At 35.0% G+C, this 25989-nt stretch overlaps 8 protein-coding genes across 8 annotated transcripts; 6 read left to right on the top strand and 2 right to left on the bottom strand.

The window, feature by feature from the left end:
• Positions 1–1154: 1154 nt before the first annotated feature.
• On the top strand, positions 1155–3209 carry PHYBLDRAFT_146756 (hypothetical protein; the record flags this gene model as incomplete). Its single annotated transcript, XM_018431716.1, has 1 exon — positions 1155–3209. The coding sequence occupies one exon, from the start codon at positions 1155–1157 to the stop codon at positions 3207–3209; it is 2055 nt and encodes a 684-aa protein (XP_018290607.1).
• Positions 3210–5435: 2226 nt separating this feature from the next.
• Positions 5436–7714, top strand: PHYBLDRAFT_169694 (hypothetical protein; the record flags this gene model as incomplete). The annotated part of the gene is made up of 5 exons (XM_018436134.1): positions 5436–5527; positions 5753–5982; positions 6071–6891; positions 7030–7279; positions 7656–7714. 5 exons carry the CDS (start codon positions 5436–5438, stop codon positions 7712–7714), a joined length of 1452 nt encoding a protein of 483 aa, XP_018290606.1.
• A 148-nt stretch (positions 7715–7862) lies between these two features.
• Positions 7863–9758, top strand: PHYBLDRAFT_65392 (hypothetical protein; the record flags this gene model as incomplete). Its single annotated transcript, XM_018441444.1, has 1 exon — positions 7863–9758. The coding sequence occupies one exon, from the start codon at positions 7863–7865 to the stop codon at positions 9756–9758; it is 1896 nt and encodes a 631-aa protein (XP_018290605.1).
• Positions 9759–10359: 601 nt separating this feature from the next.
• PHYBLDRAFT_65393 (hypothetical protein) lies at positions 10360–12246 on the top strand (the record flags this gene model as incomplete). The annotated part of the gene is made up of 1 exon (XM_018441445.1): positions 10360–12246. The coding sequence occupies one exon, from the start codon at positions 10360–10362 to the stop codon at positions 12244–12246; it is 1887 nt and encodes a 628-aa protein (XP_018290604.1).
• A 675-nt stretch (positions 12247–12921) lies between these two features.
• PHYBLDRAFT_169691 (hypothetical protein) lies at positions 12922–14655 on the bottom strand (the record flags this gene model as incomplete). Its single annotated transcript, XM_018436133.1, has 3 exons — positions 12922–13162; positions 13499–13534; positions 14597–14655. The coding sequence occupies 3 exons, from the start codon at positions 14653–14655 to the stop codon at positions 12922–12924; spliced, it is 336 nt and encodes a 111-aa protein (XP_018290603.1).
• Positions 14656–15727: 1072 nt separating this feature from the next.
• On the top strand, positions 15728–17849 carry PHYBLDRAFT_65395 (hypothetical protein; the record flags this gene model as incomplete). Its single annotated transcript, XM_018441446.1, has 8 exons — positions 15728–15995; positions 16065–16267; positions 16351–16625; positions 16699–16908; positions 16977–16995; positions 17067–17378; positions 17449–17527; positions 17629–17849. The coding sequence occupies 8 exons, from the start codon at positions 15728–15730 to the stop codon at positions 17847–17849; spliced, it is 1587 nt and encodes a 528-aa protein (XP_018290602.1).
• Positions 17850–18772: 923 nt separating this feature from the next.
• On the bottom strand, positions 18773–21294 carry PHYBLDRAFT_146750 (helix-loop-helix DNA-binding domain-containing transcription factor; the record flags this gene model as incomplete). Its single annotated transcript, XM_018431715.1, has 5 exons — positions 18773–18803; positions 18932–19031; positions 19188–19928; positions 20108–20782; positions 21114–21294. 5 exons carry the CDS (start codon positions 21292–21294, stop codon positions 18773–18775), a joined length of 1728 nt encoding a protein of 575 aa, XP_018290601.1.
• Positions 21295–22759: 1465 nt separating this feature from the next.
• Positions 22760–25660, top strand: PHYBLDRAFT_65397 (hypothetical protein; the record flags this gene model as incomplete). Its single annotated transcript, XM_018441447.1, is given in 8 exon segments — positions 22760–22790; positions 23222–23322; positions 23440–23636; positions 23704–24270; positions 24494–24580; positions 24806–24885; positions 24901–24903; positions 25569–25660. 8 exon segments carry the CDS (start codon positions 22760–22762, stop codon positions 25658–25660), a joined length of 1158 nt encoding a protein of 385 aa, XP_018290600.1.
• Between the last annotated feature and the right edge of the window lie 329 nt (positions 25661–25989).

Genomic DNA, 25989 nt, shown 5'->3' with positions numbered 1-25989 from the left:
TTGTGTATAAATACATGCATTACTATTTACATCAAATAGAAATACGGGGCAAAAGGACATTACATACAATATGAGAAACCACAGCCCCATCACCAAATAACAAAATATTAACTTATGGAAACGTTAGAAGAAACAGGTCATTTGATGGTCCTCAGGACCTCTTGGGGACATTAAGTTAAGTACAAGTACCACAGAATACAAAGAGAGTTGACTAAAATATTCGAATCAGATAAAGCATACATACATATATATATATATAAAGGCTTGTCATTATTTCACACAAAGAATACAAATGCGGGGTGTCAACCAAGTGTGCACAAGCCATGTACAACAGCCAAGAAGAAGAAATCAGACTGAGTTATCCAATTTTTACCAAAAACGCTTTTCCTATTGCACAAATAGTCCAATAAAATCAATTGTAGAATCCACGATACATTTCACTATAAATTTTCCGATGCTACAAAGTAACACACCGCACTTTGTTTAAGCAAAGGCAGCATATATCCTACACAATTTACTTCTCAAGAACTTTTTTTTTCTATTTTACATTTTCCATTCTCATTTTGTTAACTGCAAAACCAAAGAAGTTTCTGTTTAATACTAACGTGTTTTAAAGAAGATAGTGGATACTTTACAATATCCAATAAAAGATAAAATGTTTAAATAGTATACATGCATACATACATATATTGAATATTATTATATTTCTTCTTTGAGGAGACGTGTGTAGTATATCATTTACGGAAAATTACTTGAATTGAGCAAAATATCACTATTATAATCTCTTTTTAACAGCAGGCAGATTTGTATGAATATTTACATTTTCTATTATTGTCTAATTTTCAAGCTTAATTTTTGGTAACAAAAGTCAAGAAAATTTATTGTGTTTGACATATTTTTCATCTCTTTTTTTTCTTTGTCTTTTTCTTTTAATAACCTCTCAAATCATTATATTCTACCTTCAAGATATTAACTAGCCAGTATATAATTTAATATCTACTTTTTCAAGCTGCCTATTATATCACAAATATATGTTTCCATAGAGATTGAACGATGAAGCAAGTTACTGGGTTTCAACCTTTCTCACAACCAGACACTTAATAATAAAAAAATGTGCGGATTACATCATTTCTCTTTCTCTTTTTCTCTCTTACATGCTTGCTTCAGAATTACCCTTTGAAATCATACTATGCATTGCGAGGTTTCTTCCGATCGAAAGCAAGCGGTGCTGCGCGAATGTTTGCAAATCATGGAAAGCACCCTTTAAAAGCATGTTATGGGACAGCATTACAATAAAGAATACAAAGGAAATGAAAAACATATGCGATCCTGCGCATTCTCGACACAAGCCATTCAAAAGCAATGGCAAACGCACACGCTCATTGACATTGGATCGTGACGTTACAACAAGCCATGTTCAATTTACACATCTTCAGAAACTCCTTCCAAATATTCGATGTCTATATATTGAACATCTTTGTCTGTCAATTCCTGATCTTGGTAAACTAAACTGGAAGCCTTGGAAATCTTTGACAGTACTTGGACTCAAGCTTTCACAAATGGAAAGTCCCGGTGAGAAGGATAGACTCCTAGAAATTTTGTCTTTCTTGCCATGTCTGGTAAAATTGGATCTAGCGGAAACCTGTATGCCTTGGGGTAAAAACCGTGGCCCCAATAATCTTGATAAGCTACACAGTTATTTGCCGCGTCTATCAAGTCTATCAATATACGTTAACCACACTGATTTTGACGATGACGATTATGATCCAACAGCAATGATAGAACCAGCAATAAACTTAACCGAGTTAAACGTGACTGGCCCGGGAATTCACCTTCTGTGGTACATAATACGCAAATATCCAAATCTACGTTCTCTGAAGACACTATCGCTTGAAAAGGGGTACAGCAGTAATTTTGATCCGCAAAAACTTATTTATGCTCTTGGTACACTTTCTCATGGATTTTCATTTTTGAGAAATATTGGAATAGCGACAAAAACCTCGACAAAATATCATCTAGAAATATGGAAGCAGATTTCCTTGCTAAATATCAAGCTGAGGAACATCGGCCTTGACCTTGGACGGGGTGATCGATATAAAGAAGAAGATTCTGAAACTACATTTTATCGAATTGTTACACCACACGCAAATATTGTAGAAAGTCTATGTATCAATATGAAAGACGAATTTATGTCGCCCCGGATATTCATGCCACTTTACAGTTTACAATGTTACCCCTGCCTTGTTAGCTTATACCTTGAAATTCATAATGCGTCTTATTGTCTTGACGTTATATTGAATTCATGTCCGGAACTGAGAACACTAAGCTTCTCTAACGCATGGCTTTATATTAGTCCAGGCGGTTCAGCAAACGATCCCAAACATGGATTAAAACATATAGATTTGATGCTGGTCGATGTATATACTTCCGTACTAGGTTACCTATCTTACCGTTGCAGGGACTTGGAACACATGTCATTGGACAGTGCAATAATTTTCGATACATTTTCAAAAGGCCCAGAGAAACTTTGCATCGACATGTCATACACTTGCTTCAAATATCTACTTATACGTTGCATTGGATTCGGAAAACCTAGATCTGACTTGTATAAAAAAGGAGATGTCAGCATTATGGTTCTTTCTGAGTCCACGATTGACCCTCAGTTAAAAAATAAGAAGAGATCCAAAGCAATTGTTAATAACAATGCCCTTTCGAAAGCACCCATCAAAAACACCTGGTACTATATATCCTATGCAGAAGAAACTAGCGGCGGCACGTTCTCTTTTATGTGGAAACTTCGGAAGCATGAGATTGAATTTGCTCGTAAACATTTCAACCTACCTTTGGACAACAAAAACTCCTATGAAATCGATGATTGTACCGGTCCAATGGAACACTATCCGGGCCGTAGGGCTTTCCTTAAACGCCGTAGAGCAAAGCAAAGAGAGTTCTTGGATCCCGATAGCGACATTGTAGAATGCAGCAGATGCTATAACAACTATGAATGTGAAGGATCTGACTGTAGTGATAACGACTTTCATGACAGTTCCCGCAAGTTTTTAAAAAAAAGGGATTTTTATGATATTACAGGAAGTTTCAAAAAAGGCAACCAACATACTGACCGTAGAGAGCGATGGGAAAAAGATGTACCAGATGGTTATGTCACATTTAAATGCGGTTATATAGAACAATATAAATCTGATACATAAATACCAATGTATATACATGTATATATATTATTTAAATTCTGTAATGTAAATTAAACTAATTGGCTCTTCTAGTTTGAAATAAAAGTAAGAATTATATTTTAATAAACTGTTTACCCTTGATATTACTGTAAAAACAAAACCTCTTGATCCCAATGATCGGCAGTCAACAACAAGGTGATGACAAGAAAGGCGAATAAGATGTCAATAGTACCAAATAGGCTGTTATATGATGTAACGAAAAAGAGGGGCAGGAGTGGATCTCAGTTGCGTAAATAATTCGTTACAGTAACTAGATCATATGAAGAGCTTGATAGTCAATTGACCTCTTGTTATATTACTTTGCAATTGATATTAATATATAATTTTGAGTATTGGCTTTGATTAAGCCATCTGTTATTTTACTGATGTTTTAATATTATCATACACAATAAAACATAAAGCTTCCAGCAGCGCTTCTTTACAAAATTCTTAAATCAGCATTTATAGTGTAATTGGGCATCAGTATATATGTTTTTAGATTTGTTTTAATTTGTGTGATATTTTATATATAGAAAGGTTATATGATCACAAGTCTTTCTTTTTTAGGTGGACCCTATTCAAACACTCTATATATATCTTTAAAAAGTTGGAATATAAGCATACGATTCATCTGCCTTTAAATTCTCTGCAAATCTTCTTATAATTTTACAACCAAATCACTTAAAGTCTACTATCCATTCAATAAACTGCTCAACTCATTCTTACACATTAATTGTAATTTATAGTAACTAAACTTTTCATAGGGAAGAAATATATAAAACTTGAGGGGAGGCTGGGAGCTCTACTTTCAAAAAGTATGCTAATTATTTATTAATTTATTCTTTATATAGGTCTATGAATTTGTCACAAAAAAAATAGTGTGTGTGTCCGAGTGAATTTATGTGTGTCTGGGTGGATTTATGTGTGCCTGGGTAGATTTGCGTACCTGGGTAGATTTATGTGTGCGTGGGTGGATTTTATGTGTGTGCGTGGGTGGATTTTGAGTACCAGACGTGGCACAGCGGAAGTACAAATGTTAAGAGAGGCAAATTGAATAGTAAGAAAAAGAACGTCTTTATCGATTGATATATATAAACATATTATTCTATCTCTAATAAATACCATTCTCACAGTATCTAATTTTTCTAATCTTAAGATACAAACCCAAGATCAGTTCCGAACACCTCGTATATTTTTTAATTTTTTTTTAATAAATAACACTCTTACAGTATCTATTTTTTCTAATATTGAGATACTAATCCAAAATCAATCCCAAATACCTTAATTGAAATGCAGTATAATATTTAAGTAAAATTATAGTTGAAATAAGAGGATCAATTACTTGCTATAATATAATAATAAAAAATCAAAGACTAATTGAAAACTTGTAAAAAAAGCAAAAAAAAAAGTAAAATAAAATAAAATAATTAATTTTCAAATGCCCAGTCTTTTTGTTAGATTGCAGGACATTTTTGGAACTCAAACAGGCTAAGCTGTTTTTAGTAATTTAAAAACACCTAGGAGCGTGGCATTTTTGTGAGGCTAGCAATTCTCCTACACAAAAAAAAATGCGACGGTGTTTCAATATTTTATTTCTCCTAATGTCGTATAATCAAAAAAGCAAAATTTTATGACTTCGGGATTAGAAGCTTACTTTAGAAAAAAATTGTACTAAACGGCCTATTTTTTATGTGCTACAAATAAAGTAGCAAAAAAAGGTCGGCAAGTGAAAATTAAATAGTTGGATTTCACATATAATATTGCACTTTGATGTGTGTGTGTGTGTGTTTTTTTTTTTTAAAAAAAAATAACTAAATCATTTTAACTTTGCTTTGTGCTATCTATTATTTAGAGCTCTAGTTAACTTTTGAAAATTTTCCTTATACATAGAAGTTATTTCCGATTGCACCATAGCTTGTGAGTAATATTAACGCTCATAATTATAATTTAATAAATAGATTGTAATATTTGGAAGTTATTATGCTATAAAAGTGATATAAACACAAGCGTATACTATAATAACTTACTCTAGATATGAAATACTTCTAGAATATTCACCGAGCTTCAACAGATATTAGTTAAGTTTAGCTTGTTTGCTATCCATTTATACGCTACTTTATCTAAAAACAAAGAATGCAAGCCTTTAAAACAGATTTAGACTTTTAAAACGAACATTTGTTTTTGCAATTTTTTCCCATATTGATTATAATGGATCTTACGTGCTTACCTTTGGAAATCACAGCTCGTATAGCATATCTATTACCAGCCCAAGACAAAGCTCAATGCTCGTTAACTTGCAGGTTATGGAGAATGTGCTTTCAGCAATATCTTTGGAATACCATAAACATAACCAGGCAGAGCAAGTTGGAAGATTTTTGCAATGTTACCAGATATAAGCACATACTTTATACGGAAAACTGAAGACATGTTCGAAAGCTAATTCTAGCAAAATGTCTCGAAGTAGGCATTTCCTAGCTAAGAATATTTCCAAAGTACTTTAAAAACTTGAAATTTCTTTCTATCAGAAGCCAACAGCTTTCTAAAGGATGTATTAACAAAGAGATTGGCTGGGGTGTGTGGAAATACCTGGAAAGCTTGGATATTCAGTTTGACAAAACAGACGGTCTTGCAGCAAAGAATAATATTTTTGCCACATTCTCCCATCTTCCTCGTTTGATAAATTTAAAAACTGGCAAATGTATTGAAATGCAACTCATACCATTTACCATGGAAGATATGGACTTTATTCACCAAAGTCTACCACGCCTTGTATCCCTATCTATACACGCTGACCTTTATCCACAACATAAATGATGTGCCAAGTTTCTTGATAATAAATCCAGCGGTCGAAATGCGACTATTTCATATCAACACCGATCTTATTGACTACAAGTGGGTGGGATATTTTGCTTGCAAGTACCCATATCTACGCATGTGGAACTCTTATTCACACAAATCTTGTGCTGATGTAAATATTACCGCCGGCGATTCAGACTGCAATCAGCAGACCCGTCATTTCATTTCTCTTATAAGACAAAGTATCGATGTGTTTAAGTTATTGGAAACGGTACACACGCACTGTAAAAACTGCTTTCAAGGGAATCCTTTCACCTTTTGGGAATTTCTCGATCCCAAAACTACGCCACTTAAGACCATCAAATGTCTAGTTGACGAATATAATGGACTCGGATCACAAATAGAATTCTTTGAAAATTATGTGAATCCCTTTTCTGGAACCCTCAAAAAGATTGATATAATTTTAAATACTGATACCAAGGATATTTCCAATCATCTGTCATTCTCTAAAATAATAAATGTTTTCCCTTCTTTGACGAAGGCAAACATCAACTTTAGTGGTGCAACTCTAGACATTGCCATTGTTCTCGACAACTGCCTTACTTTGAAAAGCTTAAAGGTTTCCTCATGTATGATTAGTACAGAATTAAACCAATTCAGACTTTCATCATCGCACGGTTTACGATTTCTACACGCCTATCACTCAAAAGTCACCACCAACGTCCTTCATTATATCTCTCTTCGTTGCAGACGTTTAAATTACATGAAACTAGACACAACAGAAATAATAGGAGCCATAGTTCCGACTACTGGAGATATGCGTATCAATATGGCTTACAGCCACTTCACTGCTCTCTGTTTATGCAACGTGTGTTTTACTTCAAACAAATGTTCCCAAAGAGACGACTCAAAGGTTGAGTTATTTCTTCTTTCTTGGTCCAAATCTGGGAAATGAGCGAAACGAACCCAATATCATAGCCATCTTGATTCCATAACCAACTTGGAGAAAAACAATATAAACCGCGCTTGGTTTTTCCTGACCTACTTCCAAAAAATAAACGAGCCTGAGTCTTCTACCTTTGCATATCCACTATCAAAAAGAAGATGCATCCAAGTCAGCAAATATTTTCATCGTTTCAAGCACACAGAGGACTTTTCACACATGGCTTGGATTTCTTCCTACAGTAGTTTTAATAACCCAAGTCGTGAACATTTCTGGAAAAAGAATTTCTTTCGAGGCTATGTCTCATTTGAATGTAAGCAAGTAGTGGACTATGCTTTTCAAGAATCTAAAATAGCCAGCAATGAATATTGGCAGAATTTGTATGATAATATATAGACTGATTTCTACATATATCAAAACTAAATAAATATAAATATAAATCTAATGGTAGAATAACTTATTTGCCCATAGTATCTTTTGGAACCGAATTAATTAGAAAATAAAGGGTAGAGTAAGATGTTAAAAGTACAATACAAAACAAGGAAAATCTGTTGGTGTAAAATGGACTGTAAAAAGGACATTGACTTGTATTAGATTTCTCCTAATAATAGCCTTTATTTCTTCTTTATTTCTTTCTTTCTTTCTTTTTTTTGTGTAAGTGAAAATAACCATGTTTGGTCATTATGTAGCTTTGAGTTCACAGGCAGAGATTACTGTAATCACCAAGTTTGGTGTTCAAGTCTTTTAAGGCCACTCAGTCAAAGTATATTCCTTTTCTCTTGATAGTCGCCAAATTAAAAGAAAAATATAAATAAAAGGAAAGGCTCTAAAAGATCATAAGATACCATCAACCATCTTTTGTTCTTCTTATTGGACTATTATTTATTGTTCTCCTCATGCTGGCATCTGAATTACCTTTCGAGATTCTCCGTAATATTGGACGTTTTCTCTATTTACCTGACCAACTTGAATCATGCCTAGTGTGTCGAACATGGAAGATTCCATTCCAGGATTCAATGTGGGATGTGATCGATTTACAAAATGATGAGATGATGGACAAGATGTCTGACGTGTCTACCAGAGTACATGCATTCTACAGAAAAAATGGGTACCGCGTACGAGAATTACTTATTTGGCCAAACATTTATATAGACGACCAAGAAATATTTACCCTCCAACAACACTTTCCAAATCTCAATTGTCTTATTATTTCTCACTCTTGCTTGGGTGGACCAAATTTTGGATCTATTGCTGATTGGAACCTTTGGGGATCACTCACAGAATTAAATGTCGATATAACAGGCTGGTGCCATGACAACCCAGCCGATGCATTCCTCAATATCTCTTTGGGACTACCCAATCTTGAAAGACTGATGTTAAACCGCTTTAATGGAAATCAACCGGTTGTAGTGACCCTTGACCAACTCGAAAGCTTTCATTCCAACCTGCCTCAACTGAAATATCTTGTATTAGATATGCGCCCTGCTGCTTTCGAGAACGAAGAAGATGCCTTAGAACGAATCGTAAATGTGAAGCCAGCAACAAAACTAAAACATTTGCAACTCAATGTATTTAACTCGCTTTATCAGTGGTTGTGCTATTTTGCCATCAAATATCCCAATCTACAAGTAATGGTGACATTACAGCTCCTTGACAATGGAGAGTTTGAACAGTATCCAAAAGAAAAAGCATTTATATCTTCTCTATCTCCACCTGCGTTCCAATACTTAGAATGGATCGACGTGATTACAAAAAAAAATCCAAAGCAACTACATCTTGATATATGGAAACAGTTTTATTTTCTCAATATAAAGCTCAAGCGCATAACCTGGGCTGTGTGGTGTGATATGACTGATATTGGATACCTTGAGGCCATTGTTAAAGAGTGTATGAATCTATTTTCAAAGACCATAGAGACGTTTCATTTTCTGTGCGATTTCGATTACCGGAAATCATGGGACTTTACAACGCATCTCGAATATTTTCCTGCCTTGGTAGATTTATACATCAAAGCTCCACACTCATTCATTGAATTAGACGTTCTCTTGGATCGGTGTGTATCACTTAAGGTATTAAAGGTTGTCGATTCCAAATTTTTTCTTAGTACGAATGAATATGAAACCCCCAAAAATCATGGACTACGAATGTTAATTGGCTTGGATTCTATCACCACCTGCAACACACTTGAATACCTATCAGCCCGTTGCAGACGTCTTAATTACATGTGCCTCGTTAGGTCAATAATATCCGGAGAACACTCTAGTAACAACTCTCGCATTTCTATTGATATGTCCTACACTCACTTCAAGAAACTCCAACTTAATGATTCTCGGTTTACTCTACCTTCTGAGGGCAAAGACGGAAACAAAGATCGAAATGCCAATTACGTAGTTTTGTCGCAACCAAGTTCTTCTTACCAGATAACCGACAGCAACCATGACCACTCTGCTTGGGATATATATTCGGACATTACGATGGAAGATACTTGGTATTTTGTTACCTACAAAATGTTTACCTCAGAAGGATGGAGCTCCACTCCATGGATTATGTCTAAAAAGGACATCACAACCGTAGTTGAGCTTCTTCGGCGCCAAGACTCCGGGAATATCAATACTATAAATGGAAAGAATGAATACCTTGACTTCAAAATGGTCCCAGAAGAATGGTGTACCAAAAATACCCCTCTTGCGTACGTTGTGCTTAAATGTGGTAGCATATCTAATTATGATATGAGCCCTGGATATGAATTTAATCACTATACTTGGGAAATGATATATGATACCTTTGAATGACTTCACCTTTAAATTATTATCATTATATGTGGTGGATTATATATCTATAGTTTGTTTGACTTTAATATAAACCTAATTTTTTTTTCGAATTAGATATCTCTTTGGAAAGTTATATAAATATTCCTTTAGGGCCTTTATAGAGAACATATATAAAATCAAGTACAAGAAGAAAAGTAAATAAAGGTCTTTCCTACACAGATAGTAATGATTCCTGTCTAGAGATCATATCTTTAGTACAAAAACATTAGTTAAAAAGAAATTTGTATTTGAAGAGCAAGATATATTCTTCTTTTTTGTCTTTTTTTTTCACAAGGCATCTTTATTATCACTATAAATCTTTGAATTTTCACAGATATTTTCATATGTTAATATTTACATTAATGAGGTGCCTACGCAAAATTATAAAAAATAAATTAAAGGGGGATATTACTTCTATAAAAAGAGGACCATAAAATTCATTTTTCTGTCAAACCGTACTACACCACAAGTCAGGTCAAAGACCACGTCATTACCGTTTTGGTTAGTTGTCCTTCTATTGGAGGATAAGTCTAAAAAAGCTACTGATGATCGCCTCATTACTTTTGACATTGATCACTCTATAATGCTAGCATCCGAATTACCATTTGAGATCCTTCTAAATATCTCAAGATTCCTCCACACCAAAGACAAGTTTCATTGCATGTTCATTTGCAGAGCATGGAAAATACCATTTCAAGAATCCATGTGGAGAAAAGTGTGTATACTGGATAAAAAGAAACTAGAGGCTATCTGTAGTACTTCTGCTATTAAGGATAATATATATTTAAACGGACACAACACACGAGACTTGTACCTGAACGGAAAGATCCGAGCAACCGACTCTCAACTATATGCCCTTCAGCTATGTTTTCAGAATTTACGGCGCCTCTACATTAAGCGGAATTGCCTTAATGAGACTGACTTTGGAAAGCAAGCGGATTGGAACCTGTGGAAGTACCTGGAAGACCTATGTATCGTCCTGGACGAGTTACGGATTGAAGACACAGAGAAAGTATTTCTCGATATTGTATCATGCCTACCCCGCCTTAAACGGCTTGATCTTATACGGCACTCATGGAAAACCAAGCTTGCATTTACAATGAAAGATTTCGAGACTCTTCACAAACATTTACCACGGCTAGAATACTTAACCCTCAGTGTCGATCTTGGTAGTCTATCAAGAGAAGAACTATTGCAGGCCAGAACTGTAGATCCTGCCACAAATCTTACAGTATTTAAGGTTGACACTAAAATTGCAGACCACCGATGGCTATATTACTTTGCTCAAAAGTACCCTAACATACACACTCTAAGATGGGAACCATATGATAAAAACGGAGTGACAGACGATTATCAAGAAGAGACAAGTTTTTTACTCAAGGGTGTTCGATATGCATTTCAGCGCTTGAAAACTCTTAACGTACACAGTGCAGGATCCTCAGATTGGCTACATCTATTCTTTTGGAAGATCCTCTGTCCTTCTAGCTTACAAATCAGAAATATTTCATGCAGGCCTTATTTACAAACAAGAAAGCCTGAGATTCTAGAAGAGATCATTAGGATGTGTATGGATTCATTCTCAAGAACAGTGGAGACACTATCTATTAAGGGACGATATCGATTCAATATTCCACACAAGCTTACAGAGTTGTTTGTCTATTCTCCTCATCTGGTCTATTTAAATATTGATCAGTCAGATGCTTCTATAATACTGGACGAACTTTTAGATCGGTGCGTGGTTTTGAAGAGATTAAGGTTTGCCTGTGGATGGATTTCTGTCAGTCCTGACTCGCACAACAGTCTAGGAAGGCATGGACTACGGATGATAGAGATATATGACTCAACTATCGATACAGACACATTTGACTACCTTTCTTTTCACTGTAGGCATCTAAACTACCTGAGCCTAACCGATATCAAAGCAATTGGAAAAGTATCTCCAAAGACTGGGAGTCTTTGCCTGAATATGTCCTACAGTTCCTTTGAAATTTTACATATTTTTGGCATACAGCTCTACCCTTCAGAAGACAATATTAATCCCAACACTGTCGTCAATATCATGGTCTTTTCTCGGCCGATACCTGGCAATAAAAAGCCCGAAAACGATACATCAAATGCCACTGTATTTGGCAGTAAGCAGTCAAAAATATTCACAGAATCAACGTGGTTTCACTTATACTGCGATGAAAAGGATATGGATAAAGGAGCACATACAACCCGAATAATGAGAAAAAAGGAAGTCAATCAAGCTCGTAAATATTATCGTCACTTTCAACGCAATAAGAGCGCTGCCAAAAAATTAGACGATATACGATCTATAGATGGACAAACCACTAGATACGGATGGAAAAAGGATCTTCCTCGAGGTTATGCTGTACTGAAATGTGGTGATGTAGCAAAGTACGTTATAGGCTCTGAACTTACTGATGCAGAAATATTCTGGAAAAATATATTCGATTCTTTAACTTGATCAATTTATTTGCTGTTTATTTTCTTTTTCATTTTTGTTTTTTATAAGAAATGTATTCGCACTATTTCATTCTTAATTTTCCAAGAAAAAAAAGTGAGAAGAAATAAACGTAAAAGAGCTTTACTTTTTACTAAATGAAAGGAGCCAATGGATTATTAACAAAATTTCAAAGGCTAGAATAAATTGAAAGGTCTGAAACAAACGTATTAAATGCTACCTTTTCTAATTGATATAGATTGTAATGAATATGAATACTTATTAAAACATTTATTCAGCCAAGGCCTTTCTAAAACCTTATTTTTTTTAAGAAAAAAACAATGATGTCTCTAGAAAGTATTATGTAATGCTAACACTTATTACAGATAAGATCCTTGTTTGTTGTAAACCTGAATTACCCTATAGAAAAAAAATAGGCGATTTTAGTGAATTGTTGCAAGTTTTCCGGGGTTTAAAGTGTCTTGTACTTGAGTTTTAATTAAGCACCAATTTCTCTCTCGCTCTCTTTTATATTCTACTTTTTTTTTTACCCCACCATGTTTTTTGCAGTCAAAGCAAAACATCTTTTTCTTAGCTTTTTTCAACCCGTTACAAAACTAAATACCAAGTTATTCAAATCTAATGGGTTACCAGCGGTAGCTTGGGTGGGTCCTAAGCGGTGACCAGGACGGAATTTTTTCATCTTTGAATTCTAGTCAGTTTTTGTCTCAAACGACGACCCTCCTGGAGATCTTCTTCTGCTTGTCTTCTGATACGTCCAATCCGAATGACGCGAGTGAACCTTACAGGTATAATCCCATCATATCTCAGATTGTTAAGTATATGTCGGAAGTTCAGGACAGCAGCAAGATCCCGATTCCATAAACGATGCATAACCTCTGACCCGTCCATGTTCTCCAAATAATTTAGATTGGTACATCTAAAAGGACTTGTTTCTATTTTTTTCACAAAGTCTAAAATTATTAAATGTCTTTAAAAGAAACATACTTAATAGCTATCAAGGCTAGTATTAATAAAATACGAATCAGCGAAGTTGACAAAAGAAAGTAACTTGAGAAGAATTGACAGAAAAATATCTGCATCAAGTACAATTTGGTTGTCAAGATTGCTCACATGCTCATTAGAGATCTCGGTAGATTTTGAGAATTGCAAGGAATGTGTCTTCTTGTTTTTCAAAAGTAGGAATGAGACATGACAATGTTAACACAAAGCAGGTTTATACTCTTTGATAAAAAGAATTAATTAAGCAATATACATATCTTCATCAATATCATAGTACTTAGAGAATAGCCTTTTTTTTTAGATAAAAAATGTAAAAAGTATTACATAGAAATAGATATATGTATATTATTTAGTAACTTTATAGCTTAAACTGTTACTAAATATCATAAAAAATAGTACTTCTTCTTTCCATACTTCTTTATATTCAACTTGTATTATTTTGATCAATAAAAACTATAAAATTCCAATATAAGACCGTGTATTTGTTGAACCAATTATAAGAATAGAGATATCTAAAAAAAGGTATAGACTTGCCATATTTAGAATATTTGATTGGATTAGATGCAAAAATAATTGAAATTCCATAAATCATATTTGACATAATCTGAAATCTCATAAATAGTATCTGCCCAAAAGTAAGGCTTATAAGTTAATGTCTGGCATGTTATTGGCCTAGAAGAAAGTTGCAGGTTGGCAACTTTGTTGCAGGTTCGGGGTTTAAGTGCTGCCATTTCCTACAGTGTATGTCTTCCCTATATTAAACATAATTTATAGATACTCTAAATATATTCCTATGGAGATACAGTCTATTTATTTAATGTATCATGGAGGAAAGATGAACAGAATATGCCAGGAAAACTATGTGAAACATGAAATTGTCCTTATTTTTTTGGAGCAATAAGTTAAAACTTTTAACGACACGATCTAATATCTAGATATATGAAAAAATATTACAAGACTTTATCCAATTGAAATCAATTGCTTCCGTGGAAAAGATGCAATATATCCCGATAATCATAATGAGTGGGAAGATTCGTATTGGTTGTGCTGAACACAATTGCTGGATATATCCATTACAAAAGTGTAAATATCAAATAAAGAACTTTATGTCGATACATAAGCATGTTTTTTTGAGCCAGTAAATGGTTTACAGATTGATTGGATATTAACACAAACTATGCTATATAATACTCAATCAGTACATAATGATATACTGAGCTTATAAAATAGTATTTATAAGTATAAACTCGAGCTTATCGTTTGTACTTATCTGAACTTGGATATTTTTATATAAATATATATTCTTTTTAAAGAAAAAAAAAGTCGATACTTAAAACCAAAAATCTTTTACTTAGGACCATCAACTAGTGGTACTCTATGCATTACTGCCCAAATCAAGCTTGTGTTCATAATAGAGCCATGAAATTACGTTGTACACAGCCTAGAGTACAGATTGCGCCATTCTCTTCATGGTCGACCTTCATTACCCAAAAAAAAACGGTATCGTAGGCCAATTACACCATATTATAATATAATATCATCTCCCTTTCAGAGAATGTGTGGTCTCTGGTAAGTGAGACAAAAGCCTAGGCACGCCTACGATATTGATTATGTTCGCGATTTTTGGGGAAATGTCAAAGATATTTGAACACTAGATACCAAAAAAATTGAATCCAATGACAGACAAATCGCACATAATTTTGATCGAGCACGACATGAATTGTTTGTTTGTTTGTTTTTTATTTTCCCCTGTTTCTATATATCTTTTATCTAGATATATAGCCACTTACCTACAGATTAATAAACCTAATCAGAAAAAAATTGGCTTTAATAATATATTCTTGATAAAATTTTACAAAATGTTTATGACATTGATTTCAATAAATAAAATTAAATACATGATCCCCTGTGTTTGTCAGCAAGTAGATATCAGGATTCATGAAGAGTAGTGTAACAGAAAAATTATAGCAATCAAGAGCCGAGTATAATCTATACCAATACTACTACTATGAAAGCTATGTATTGGACTACATTAATTATAAAGCCAACACAAATTTCCGGAATATAATCAAGTACAAAAAAATATTTGTATTTTCACAAGTTTCTTTTTTTTTATCTCAAGTTCAGCGATTGCACAATTTGGTTTTCAAATTACTCATCAGACTATCTAGAATTATGTTTTTTTTTCCCTTATTCTATCGTACTCTGGTTAGTAAATTGTTGGTTGGTGATAGCTTTTTAAAGAAACCTCCGTAGGACTGTTCTAACTTGTGTACAAAGCATCTATCCGTTGAACACAACACAAACGAAATAATGCGTCATCTTCTGTGATTACTCAAAGATGTATTTGTCTTGTACTTTGTAAAAATAAGTATATAAGGGCGAGTTTGATATCTTCGGTTTATTATCATTACCATTACTATCACCATTACAAGTACTTACATTCAAACTATCCCCTTCTAACCCACAACATATTATCAGTATGTCTAAAGAACAAAAGCTACAAGGAACGGTGGATCCGCCTTCTGAAAAGATTGTCCTCGAGTTCAAATCAAAGAATGAAACTTCCGAGACTTCTAGCGAAACCACGGCCATTCAACAGATTGAGGATGTTTCAGTTGAAGGGTTCTCAAATGATCTCCAATGGACAGTCGAAGAAGAACGAAAGGTGGTTCACAAGATCGATTTTTACCTTTTCAGCTTTTTGCTTCTCACATCTTTTGTCCTTAATCTTGACCGTACCAATATTGGTAAGTTTGTGATGATATTAATACTTATTTAGTATATAAAGAGTGCGAATTCTGAATAATACTGAATAGCAAACGCAATATCCGATAATCTGGCCGGTGACCTTGGTTTTGGTATTACTGGTATCAATACTGGAACGCTCGTCTACTCCTTTGTCTTTACTGTAATGGCATTGGGAACAAATGCAATTGTAAAGAAAGTTGGTCCTCATATCTGGATTCCAGTCTTGATGAGCGCTTGGGCTGTAATTACCTGGGCTCATGCTTTGATCCATGTAAGAAATCAAACAGACAAACAAAATATACACATACACAAGCATAGTTAAACTGATACACATTTTACTTTACTTTACTCTAGAACTTTCAAGGGTTTATTGCAGTTCGAACACTTATTGCTATCACAGAAGGTGGTTTTGTCCCAGCTTCGCTTGTTTATCTTAACAGATGGTACAAGACAAATGAGCTTGCTACAAGACTTGTCTTATTCTGGGGTGTACAGTCCCTTGCTTCTGCTTTTTCGGGATTGATTTCATTCGGCATCTTTCGTCTCTCTGGTGTAGCTGGTCTTCCTGGATGGAAGTGGCTGTTCATTATTGATGGAATCTTTACTCAAATTGTTGGATTCGTTGCATTGTATGTGTAAAATATAAATATACATATACATATAGAAAGACAAAAATCCTAACAATTCTCTTTTGACTTTTAGCTTTTATCTACCTGTCAATGCATGCAGAACAGCTGGTCTGATTCGTGGAAAGGGGTGGTTTACGACCCGTGAAAGTGAAATCGCAGTAACTCGAATCATCCGAGATGATACTTACAAAAAGGAGCAATATGATGTACTCCATTGGGAGGATGTCAAACAGTCTCTTTTCGATTCAAAGATGTGGACTCATTTAATTATTACTTTCTCTGGGTAAGTTTATATAAAACAAAACCATTTACTTCATTTTAATCTAACTTTTCATTTATCGAATCTCTTAGACTTATGCCCAATACTCCTGTAAGAATACATGTGTGTATACTCTAGAAAGAATACTAATTCATCTTATTATCTATGCTTTTTTTTTAAAGATCGGAACTTATTTCCCTACTCTCATCAGAGGCTTTGGATTCCCTGTAACTACTAGTAACCTTCTCACAGTCCCGGCATGCTTTATCGGACTGTTCTTTTCCATACTTGTCGCAAAGAGTGCTGAGCGACATGGAAACTATTCTCTTCATGCCTTGTTTGGATGTTTTTGGTCAATGGCCGGTTTCTTGGCCCTCGAATTTTTGCCCGATGATTCTGGTCGATGGACATTCTATGGCGTCGTTTTGTTCGTTTCCTCTTTCCCAGTGTGGCACGGCATGCAAATTGCTTGGATGTCATCGAATCTTGCACCAGTAAGAATATTATATTACACATAGACATATACATTTGAAAGAAAGCTTAACTAAAATATATATTGTGTAGATTGGTAAACGTACAATTGCTCTAGGAGCAGTTGTTGGTGCTGCTAACCTTTGTGGTGTACCTGGATCTCAGATTTATCGTAGGTTATCTTTTTTTCTCTTTTACTATTACTATGATTATTTGAATTTTATTTAGACCCATACTAACAGACTTTCTTTCTTTTTTGTTTCTTTCTTACAGAGGCTAGCGATTCTCCTCGTTTTAAGACTGGCAATTGGATCAATTTTGGATTGACTACACTCGCTGCTGCTCTTTTCATCTTTCAGTACTTTAGATACTCTATTACCAACAAGAGACGTGCTCGTGTGTGGAGTAGTATGACTACAGAAGAGCGCAAAATTTACTCTGAGACCACTAAGCACAAGGGCAGCGATCGTTTAGATTTCAAATTCACCCTGTAATCTATGTATATATATATATATATATATATCTATACAAATGTACACAATATTTAATAATAGTAATAGTAATAGTAATATAATAATAAAAAAAATAACAACAATAATCATTAATAAAAAACCAATATTAATTATCCATAAATTACCAACGATATTGAAATATTGAAATAGGGATTAGGAATTAGGAATTATTGTTGTCGCTGTTATCAGTATTAATATTATTATTATAGTTATTATAGTTATTTTATCAAACGAAAGAAAAGAATATATATGAAATGAAGATGAAATATATTGAAAACAAAAAAAAAATATAGAAAAAAAAGGGCACTTCTTTTTTCAACAGTCAAAACAAAAATACACACACACACAAATATATATCGATATAATATGGCATACAATACAAACGCAAAGGTAAATGCAAAAGGACAAGAGGAAACAAAATTTTAAAAAGGGTATCAAGAGAATAAAAAAATGGACGTCAGGAACTATAGGACAATACAATCTGTTTCTTTTTTTTTTCTCTTACCATTGTCGTCGTGGTTGATTGGTTGTTTTTCTTTTTTTTTTTTAAAAAAAAAAAAAGGTTTACGGCAATTGATTGGTTGGTTGATTTGTTGGTAGGTTGGTAGGTTGGTAGGTGAATTGGTGGCTGGTGGTGGTTGATCTGTTTAGTCGTAGGTGGTAATCGGTAGTTTGTAGTGGCGTTTTTGTGTACAAGGCCCATTATATCTCTCTCCTTCTTTCTCTCCTTTGATCTGGTTGTTTCTCTCTCTCTTTCTGTCTCTCTTCACTTTGTCGTATTATTGTTTTTTTTATATATATATAATATTTCTTTCTTTCTTTTTGAGGATATATATGAAAAGCAAAAGCAATGGCAAAAGCAAAAAGAAGGGTCGTATTTTTGGGTCCACATTTTTTTTCTTTGGCTAAAAAGATGGACCATAATTACTGCTGCTTCTAAGAAAATGAAAAAGACCCCCCAGAAAATTTAAAGATACAAAAGATAAACACACATATACACAGATGTATATAACATATAAACAATAAGCAGGAAGTTCCTTGAGAAAACATCTTGTAACTCTTACCCTCGGTCCCGTTTCATCGATGCTACTTCCCGGCGCAAACCCGCAAGTTCGGTTTCCATATTATAATCACGATGCTTAAGCTGAGCAATGTATTCGACAGCTAATAATTTATAATTATAATTATAATTATGAATATAAATATAAATATAAATATAAATATAAAATATTTTGAATACCCCCCCCCCCCCTCTCGTTCGAACCCCCCAAGTAATCATGTCTTTCATTTCCTTTGTTTTCTAAAAATAAAATATTTTACCTTTGCTTAAGATTTCCCATTTACTTGTCTTGAGGTTCTTCTCGACTGGAAGTGAATCTCGTAATTCATCAAATAATTCCTTCATTTCTTTTCGTCTCTTTCGCTCTGCTAGTTTGTGACTGACACGCAATTCAGGGCTACGAGAGTACGGGGTCTCTGATTTGTTTCCAGACTTATCTTCTTCACTTGGGTCCCCACCCATGTCATCATGGTTTAGGTATGAGTCCGAGTTGTCGGGATAATATCCAAGACTTGAATCTGTAGGTTCAGGTGATTCGTCGTGTATTATCTTGTGCTGAAGGCGAGTAGGGGTTGGGGGATAGGGGTGGGGGTGGGGGAGATCCTGGGTACTTGGGTGACGTCGCATGGTAACGACTGGCATAGACGCACGGCGGCCTAGAGATGGGCTGGAATCCAAGGCAGCCTCGTCAGTCATGATGGATTTGCGACGGTTGTGTACCAGAGGATTTCCGGTCGGAGCATAAGGGTGGGCGTGGTTACGTTGTTGCTGCTGCTGCTGTTGGTAGTGATTATCGGTTCCAGACGAGGAGATATGACGCATGCCATGGCGTGGGTAGCGAGTGGCATTGCTGATTGCTTCCGGGGTTTTTGGGGGTTGCGGTAGGGTAGTGTTGCTGGGATCATGCAGAGTGGGCGTGGAAGAAGAAGGGGGAGGACTAGAGGGAGCAGAATACGGTCCATGAGGGGTTTCTTGGATTGTCGCAGGAAATCTGAAGCTGGCTACCAAACAGAAAAAATGTGTTTTATGTTTTTTGTGTTTTGTGTGTTCGTGCGTTTGTGCGTTTGTGTGTGCATTAATTTATACAAAAAAAGAAAGAAAAAATTACAAAGATTATACATTGCTTTTATTAGTTTTAAATCATCTACATTCGTATATGTATATATTATATTAATCAAACCTCGAATTTTGGGATTGTTCATTGGCGGTCGTACGTTTGGTAAGCCATTTGAACCGTTTGAGTAAGCTGGTTCGGCTGTGGCAATCGAATGTCTTCTTTGAAAAGGATCATAGGCTTGTACCTGTGCAACTGCGGGGTGAGGAGCCAAAGGAAGAGAGTCGCGTCGGTTGATGTAATATCCAGAGTCTGCAGGCTCATGGCTGAACCGTTTTCCAAACGGAGAGGGCGATGGGGACCGGGAAGGATGATCGTATTCGGTTGCAACCGTAGCAACCGAACCTCTTCGACTCACATTGGCCGAGGTTGGGTGTGGTAGACTACCGATGTCTGTGATAGAGGGTCGTCTGTATTCCATAGATGGAAATATGGTATCTGCAGTCGATCCTCTCCGGGAATATAGATCATATTGTGAGTTTGGTTCCAATGGAGAGAGTGCTCTGGCAATAGCTGCCTCACGTGCGGGTGACATGCCTCGTGGACTGCGAATTCCTACAGATGCTCGATGATGGGAACCAGAGACAGACATGTCGGACATGCGATGACGAAGAAGCTCATCGGATGTGTGGGTTCCCAGAGTTGAGGCATGGTAAGGTGAAGGTTGAATTTGAGAGTGGGCGCTGGAGGGGTAGGCCTGTATGTTTGTGATGGGCGGTAGGTGAGGCTTGGGTGTGTTCTCTATGAAAGACAACGCTGCTTAGTTCCACTCCGCTTTGTATTTTTATTATAATTCCCCAAGTCTGAATGTAATCATCAATTGAATGTGTGTATATGTATATGTATATGTATATGTATATGTATATATATATTGTGTGTGTGTGTGTGTGTGTTTTGGGCGTGGGGAGGGCCAGTGCGTGAATCCAATTGTTGTGCTTAGTTACCAAGGCAACCAAACAAAAGGCCTTGTTTTTACCATCGACCCTTTTCTTTTTCTTCTTTTTTCTTCTTCTTCTTTTATTATAATGTATTATTATTATTATTATTATTTCTAGGTACAATTCGAGACTACCTTGATTGAAGGATGTTAAATTGGTCTCGGATGATTCGTAAGGTTCATCGATGACCATTCGGTCCATTGAGTTTCCATCCTCCGCAGAAAGTCTTCTTTCTGGTTGATGAGCTGTAGAAAAAAGCAGCGCTCGAGCCGACGGCAGCATGTAGTTTCCGTTTTCTGCACGTACTGTATCCATGGAGAAGAGAAGAAAAGGGAATAAAAAATAAGGGAGTTTTTTTTGCTACCGAGGTTCCGAAAACAACAAAAAAGGGGTCCGAAAAAAAAAGAAAGAAAAAAAGAAAGACAGAGGACAAGCCCTTTGGTGGAGCGATGTTGAAAATCATAAAAAATACCAAAAAAGACAAAGGCACACAGACTCGCTGGAACTGGAACTGGCACAGCATCTCGCACACTCACTTAGAAATGGAATAGGAAAGAAAAAACAAGCGAATAGGAAGGTATATATGCATATGTGTATAGACATACAGAAAGAGAGAGAGGTAGCGAGCGAGAGCAAGAATGGAAAATAGAGTAAAAATAATTAAAAAGACCTAAGCCAAAGGCATGTTTGGCTTTTTCTCTCTCTTTTATCCCAACTTTTTGTATTATTGGTAACATTTGCACATATCAAAAAATGCCCTTGTTAATAAATAACTGTCAATAGTCAAAATTCCTTTTTTTTTTTTAAAGAAATATTAATAGGACAAAAATAACACTTGCTTCTATATTATTATAGGAGTCAGTTTCCTTGTATGTTTTAAAGCAAGTTAAATGAAGTCTTCAATCTTTTGAATTTTAAATTTTGAATTTCATTTCTTTTTCTTCTATACAAACAAAACTTGCATTTATTCACTATCCATTCTTTTCTTTTCGAAGCTCTACTCATCAACCCAGTCTGTTCACTGTAATTGCAATGAACAGTCACACGAATGTAAAGCCCAGCTTTAACTACATCCTTTTTTCACTTTTCTCCTTCTTCTCCTCGAGCACGCGCTGGACCTCGATCTAATGGAGGTTAAGAATGCAAAGAAAGGCCGGTCAAAAAGAGGGAAAAAATGCATATGACACGTGGCAGCTTGCAACAGTGATATAAAAAAGAGAGAAAAGGGAGGGGGTTTATTTTTTTATCGTTGTCCCACCCAAAGATTTTTTGTAAGCCTTAACATTGTTTTCGGAATAGTGTACAATTCTATAAACAGTACATTTTCTGTAGGTTTTACCTTCCTTATATATAGCACACAGCAACCATGAGGACCCCCCACCTCCCTCACTACTCCCCCCATTCTGAGAAATGGGCAAAAAAAGTTCCTTATTTGTAAAATTTGTATTATGTAAAATTTGCTCTGAAATTTTTTGAGATTTTTATTTTTGAAAAAAAAGCGCAAAAAAGCGCAACAGTAAAATATGAGCAAAAATACCCTTGCAATACCATATAATAATGAAAGCAATACAAAAAAGTAGCGCTTAATAATAATAGGCAGAAAAGTGTGGTAATAGAAGTAGTACACTGGGGTAGGGACAGAGAAAGTAAGGAAGTAGAAACAGATGGAAAATACCAAGGGCTATATAAATAAAAATAAAGATTAGTATTATTGATAAAGCATAACGTGTTCAATCATTGAAAGTTACCTCTTGGTAAAGAATAAAGAGTAGATTCCACTATGACTTACCTAAAGCAAAAAGAAGCAAAAAGTTAATAATTGAATAAAACTCAAGCTATTAAAATAAAGATATTTACCTTTGTTATACCACACGATGTAGCTCCTCAAAATGACTGTAATCTAGAGAAAAAGTATTAGTAAAGGTTTTATAAGTCTGGTACTTTAGTCTGTTGAGCAAAATACCTTATACAAAAGTAAAAGGGTATCTAAAAACAAAATAAGTATGTGTCATATTTACTAGAACTTACTTGAACTAAAAACGAGAAGAAAGAAAGAATAGGGAAAAAAGGAAAATTCTAGTCTTTCGTTTAAAACGCCAAGTGCGTGACATCGGTTGTGAGACACTTTTGGTAACTTAGCATTTTCTTGGGGTTTTTTTTTTCATAGACTTTCTTTCTACATTACAACAAACTTTACTATGAGTGTAAATAATCACGGCCTAATTGGCGTGATTAATTGTAGGAAAAAGAAACCTGACAAATATTTTTGCACATTCTGCAAAGTGTACAGCAACTCACAGAAATACAAAGTCAATGCATATGAGAAGACATGCAAGCAAAGAAGTAACACTCGCTTCGCTCCTAATGCAGCTCTCTCAAGTTTTAAAAACCAACTGATGTAAGAGCACGACTAAACTGATGCATTTAACTAATGAGTAACTCATTTTGTTCTTTAAACAGCTCAACTGCCTCTTCTTCTTCTGTGTCTGTTTTCCCCCCGCTACTGCTTCTACATCTGCCTCTGTTTTTGATGACGACATTGATGTGGACACAGTTGACGACTACTACTTTGAAGACAGCTTGAACAATGTACCTGATGACGACCTTTCTATTGCTGCTTATCCCCAAGACCCTCCTTTTTCTGAAAATGATGAACAGTAAGAATATATTTTTGGGTTAACATAGACAGCGCAAAATACTAATCTCATTATGCAAATTTATTAGTTCCTCCAGTTCTGACTTTGATGACGAAAATGAGGATTTTTACGAGGAGATGACCGATATGTTTTATGCCCTTGATGAAACTTCTGCTGGTTTTGACACAACTGCTAACAACATCGCTCCTTTTGATGGCTTGGCCGGGATAGAAGAAATTGTATCTAATCTCGATGGATCTGAAAATACTGCCGACAATGATTACCAGAAGGTTACAAGAACTAATATGCGTATAGGGATATCTGGCATATTTCTCGTCAATACAGTCAATGGAACGAACTCATTCTTCGGAATGATTACAAGAGTGGACAGGGATAACTATACTATCCAAAAATACGGCATAGAAACATTTGACCTTGCAATTTCTTCCCGTTATTTTTGTAGTTACAGAAGTCCTTTATTCTACCAGTTTCTGATCACACTAGACAATAACCTATTTATGAAATCTATTGAAGAAACTGAGTTTTTTAAAGAAAACATTCAGCTGACGCAACCCTTTTACATGCATTCCAAGTTCCATCCCACAGGTTATGCTGAACGCAGGTTACTGAATGTTCACAAGTTTGGCAGTCTTTGGTCCAATATGAATATATGTAGCCAATAAAATCTCCTTTTTCTTTTTTGCTTTTTCTCTGTCGCAAAATAGATTTTTTTCTTTCTCTCTGTTGCAAAACTTCGGTTTTTTCTTTTTTCTATCGCGATTATTTTCTTTTTCTTTTTCTTTGTCACAAAAGCCATCCAAAATAGTTTAGAGCTATTTTTTTTTTCTGTTTTTCCTATTTTTATTTTTATTTTTGAGCTTGCACCTTACTATAGCCAATGAGCGCTCTGTATTTGAAATTTGGAGAAATAATTACCATAAACAGATCAAAAGTCTTTGGGTGTGGTAAGCCGTGTTGCACTAGAGGAACACATTTGAAATTAACCCCGTTTCCGTGAAACACTGTACATAATAAAAAAACCAGAAAGAGAATGCATGTTTGGTTCCTTCACCACAAAGGATTTCTAATATCAATTATGGTAGCTAGTCGCTCCAATGCAATATGATAGGTCTAAATCTTCTTTGTTCTGTGTAATTCTGTGAATTGATATTTTTCTTTTCCGAATAAAGGAGAAGACGTTTGGTACTACTCAAAATCTTGTTGAGTAATGGTGCTCTTCAGCAATGTTGCTCTTTAGAGGACCAGGTTCATTATTAGGCTAAATACAAGAATACCTGCTATATTTCGATTGTATTCTATGCACACATCTAGCTGTTACTAAGCCTATTTCGTAAATTATATTTACTGCATACCTTTTCAGTACCTATATCGTCGATGATAGAGGAGGTGCTATCTAATCGAAAATAGAATATTTTATCCCTTTTTAATGTAAATGGCGATTTAATTTCCAATAATTGTTATACATTTTCCATTAAATGTTTCCTCGAAATAAAGCTTATTCTCTCGCTTTCAAATCAAGGGATAGGGTAGCCAGGAGTGTCTATTATATATGTAATTAATTTATTTGATCTTTAAAGATCGAGCTTATTTTTTTAAAAAAAAAAGATTGAAGTTTACGAAGATTTATTTTCTTTATATTTGACACAGTATAATGTTCTCATCAATTGATAAGTTTCCACAACTGCTGCCGGAGTGCTTTGTTTTTTACTGGGTTTGTCCAATCTTTATTAGAGGAGGTTTTATCTAATGGAAAAAAATGGGGCTGCTAAAAAATATAGATATTATATTTGCCAATTATTCGTAAAAATGTAGGTTAACAAGGTCATTATGGTTGTTTTCTCTCTCTCTCTCTCATCACAACCATCGTCTCCCTATTCTAAGTCGATGAATAATTTAAACACAGATATAAGAATTTTGCTACTTTTGGTATACAGTATTTAAAGCTAGATAGCAAGCTCTCTAATGTTGGCCTCGTAGGATTAGCATTTGATTTTTTGAAACATTTACCAAATATCAAAGTATGACCCTCACCTCAAAAAAAAAGTAATTTCGAGTGACAGCACGCATCATTATTCAATTTGGTCTCTTTAACATGTCCTGCCGGCGCCCCGCCAGCATGTCCGTAATGTTCCCTAAAATAAATCACCTTAATAAAACATGCTGTAACGTACAAATACTCATAGATGAAAGCGCAATGCAATCCTAGAAGTAAAAAACAACTTGGTAGAATTTACGATGGTTTAATACTGATATTCAGTTATCGTACTGCGGCTTAGAATTCTTTTTCTCAAAAGTAAACACAAAGTGCTTTTTAACTACACTAATATTTTTCTATTTTTCAATGGTGCTTTCT

The sequence above is a fragment of the Phycomyces blakesleeanus genome (assembly GCF_001638985.1).
Source record: "Phycomyces blakesleeanus NRRL 1555(-) unplaced genomic scaffold PHYBLscaffold_13, whole genome shotgun sequence".
Classification (NCBI taxonomy): Eukaryota; Fungi; Mucoromycota; class Mucoromycetes; order Mucorales; family Phycomycetaceae; genus Phycomyces; species Phycomyces blakesleeanus.
Note: the sequence above shows the minus strand (reverse complement) of the source record. Positions and strands in the feature narration are given on the sequence as shown.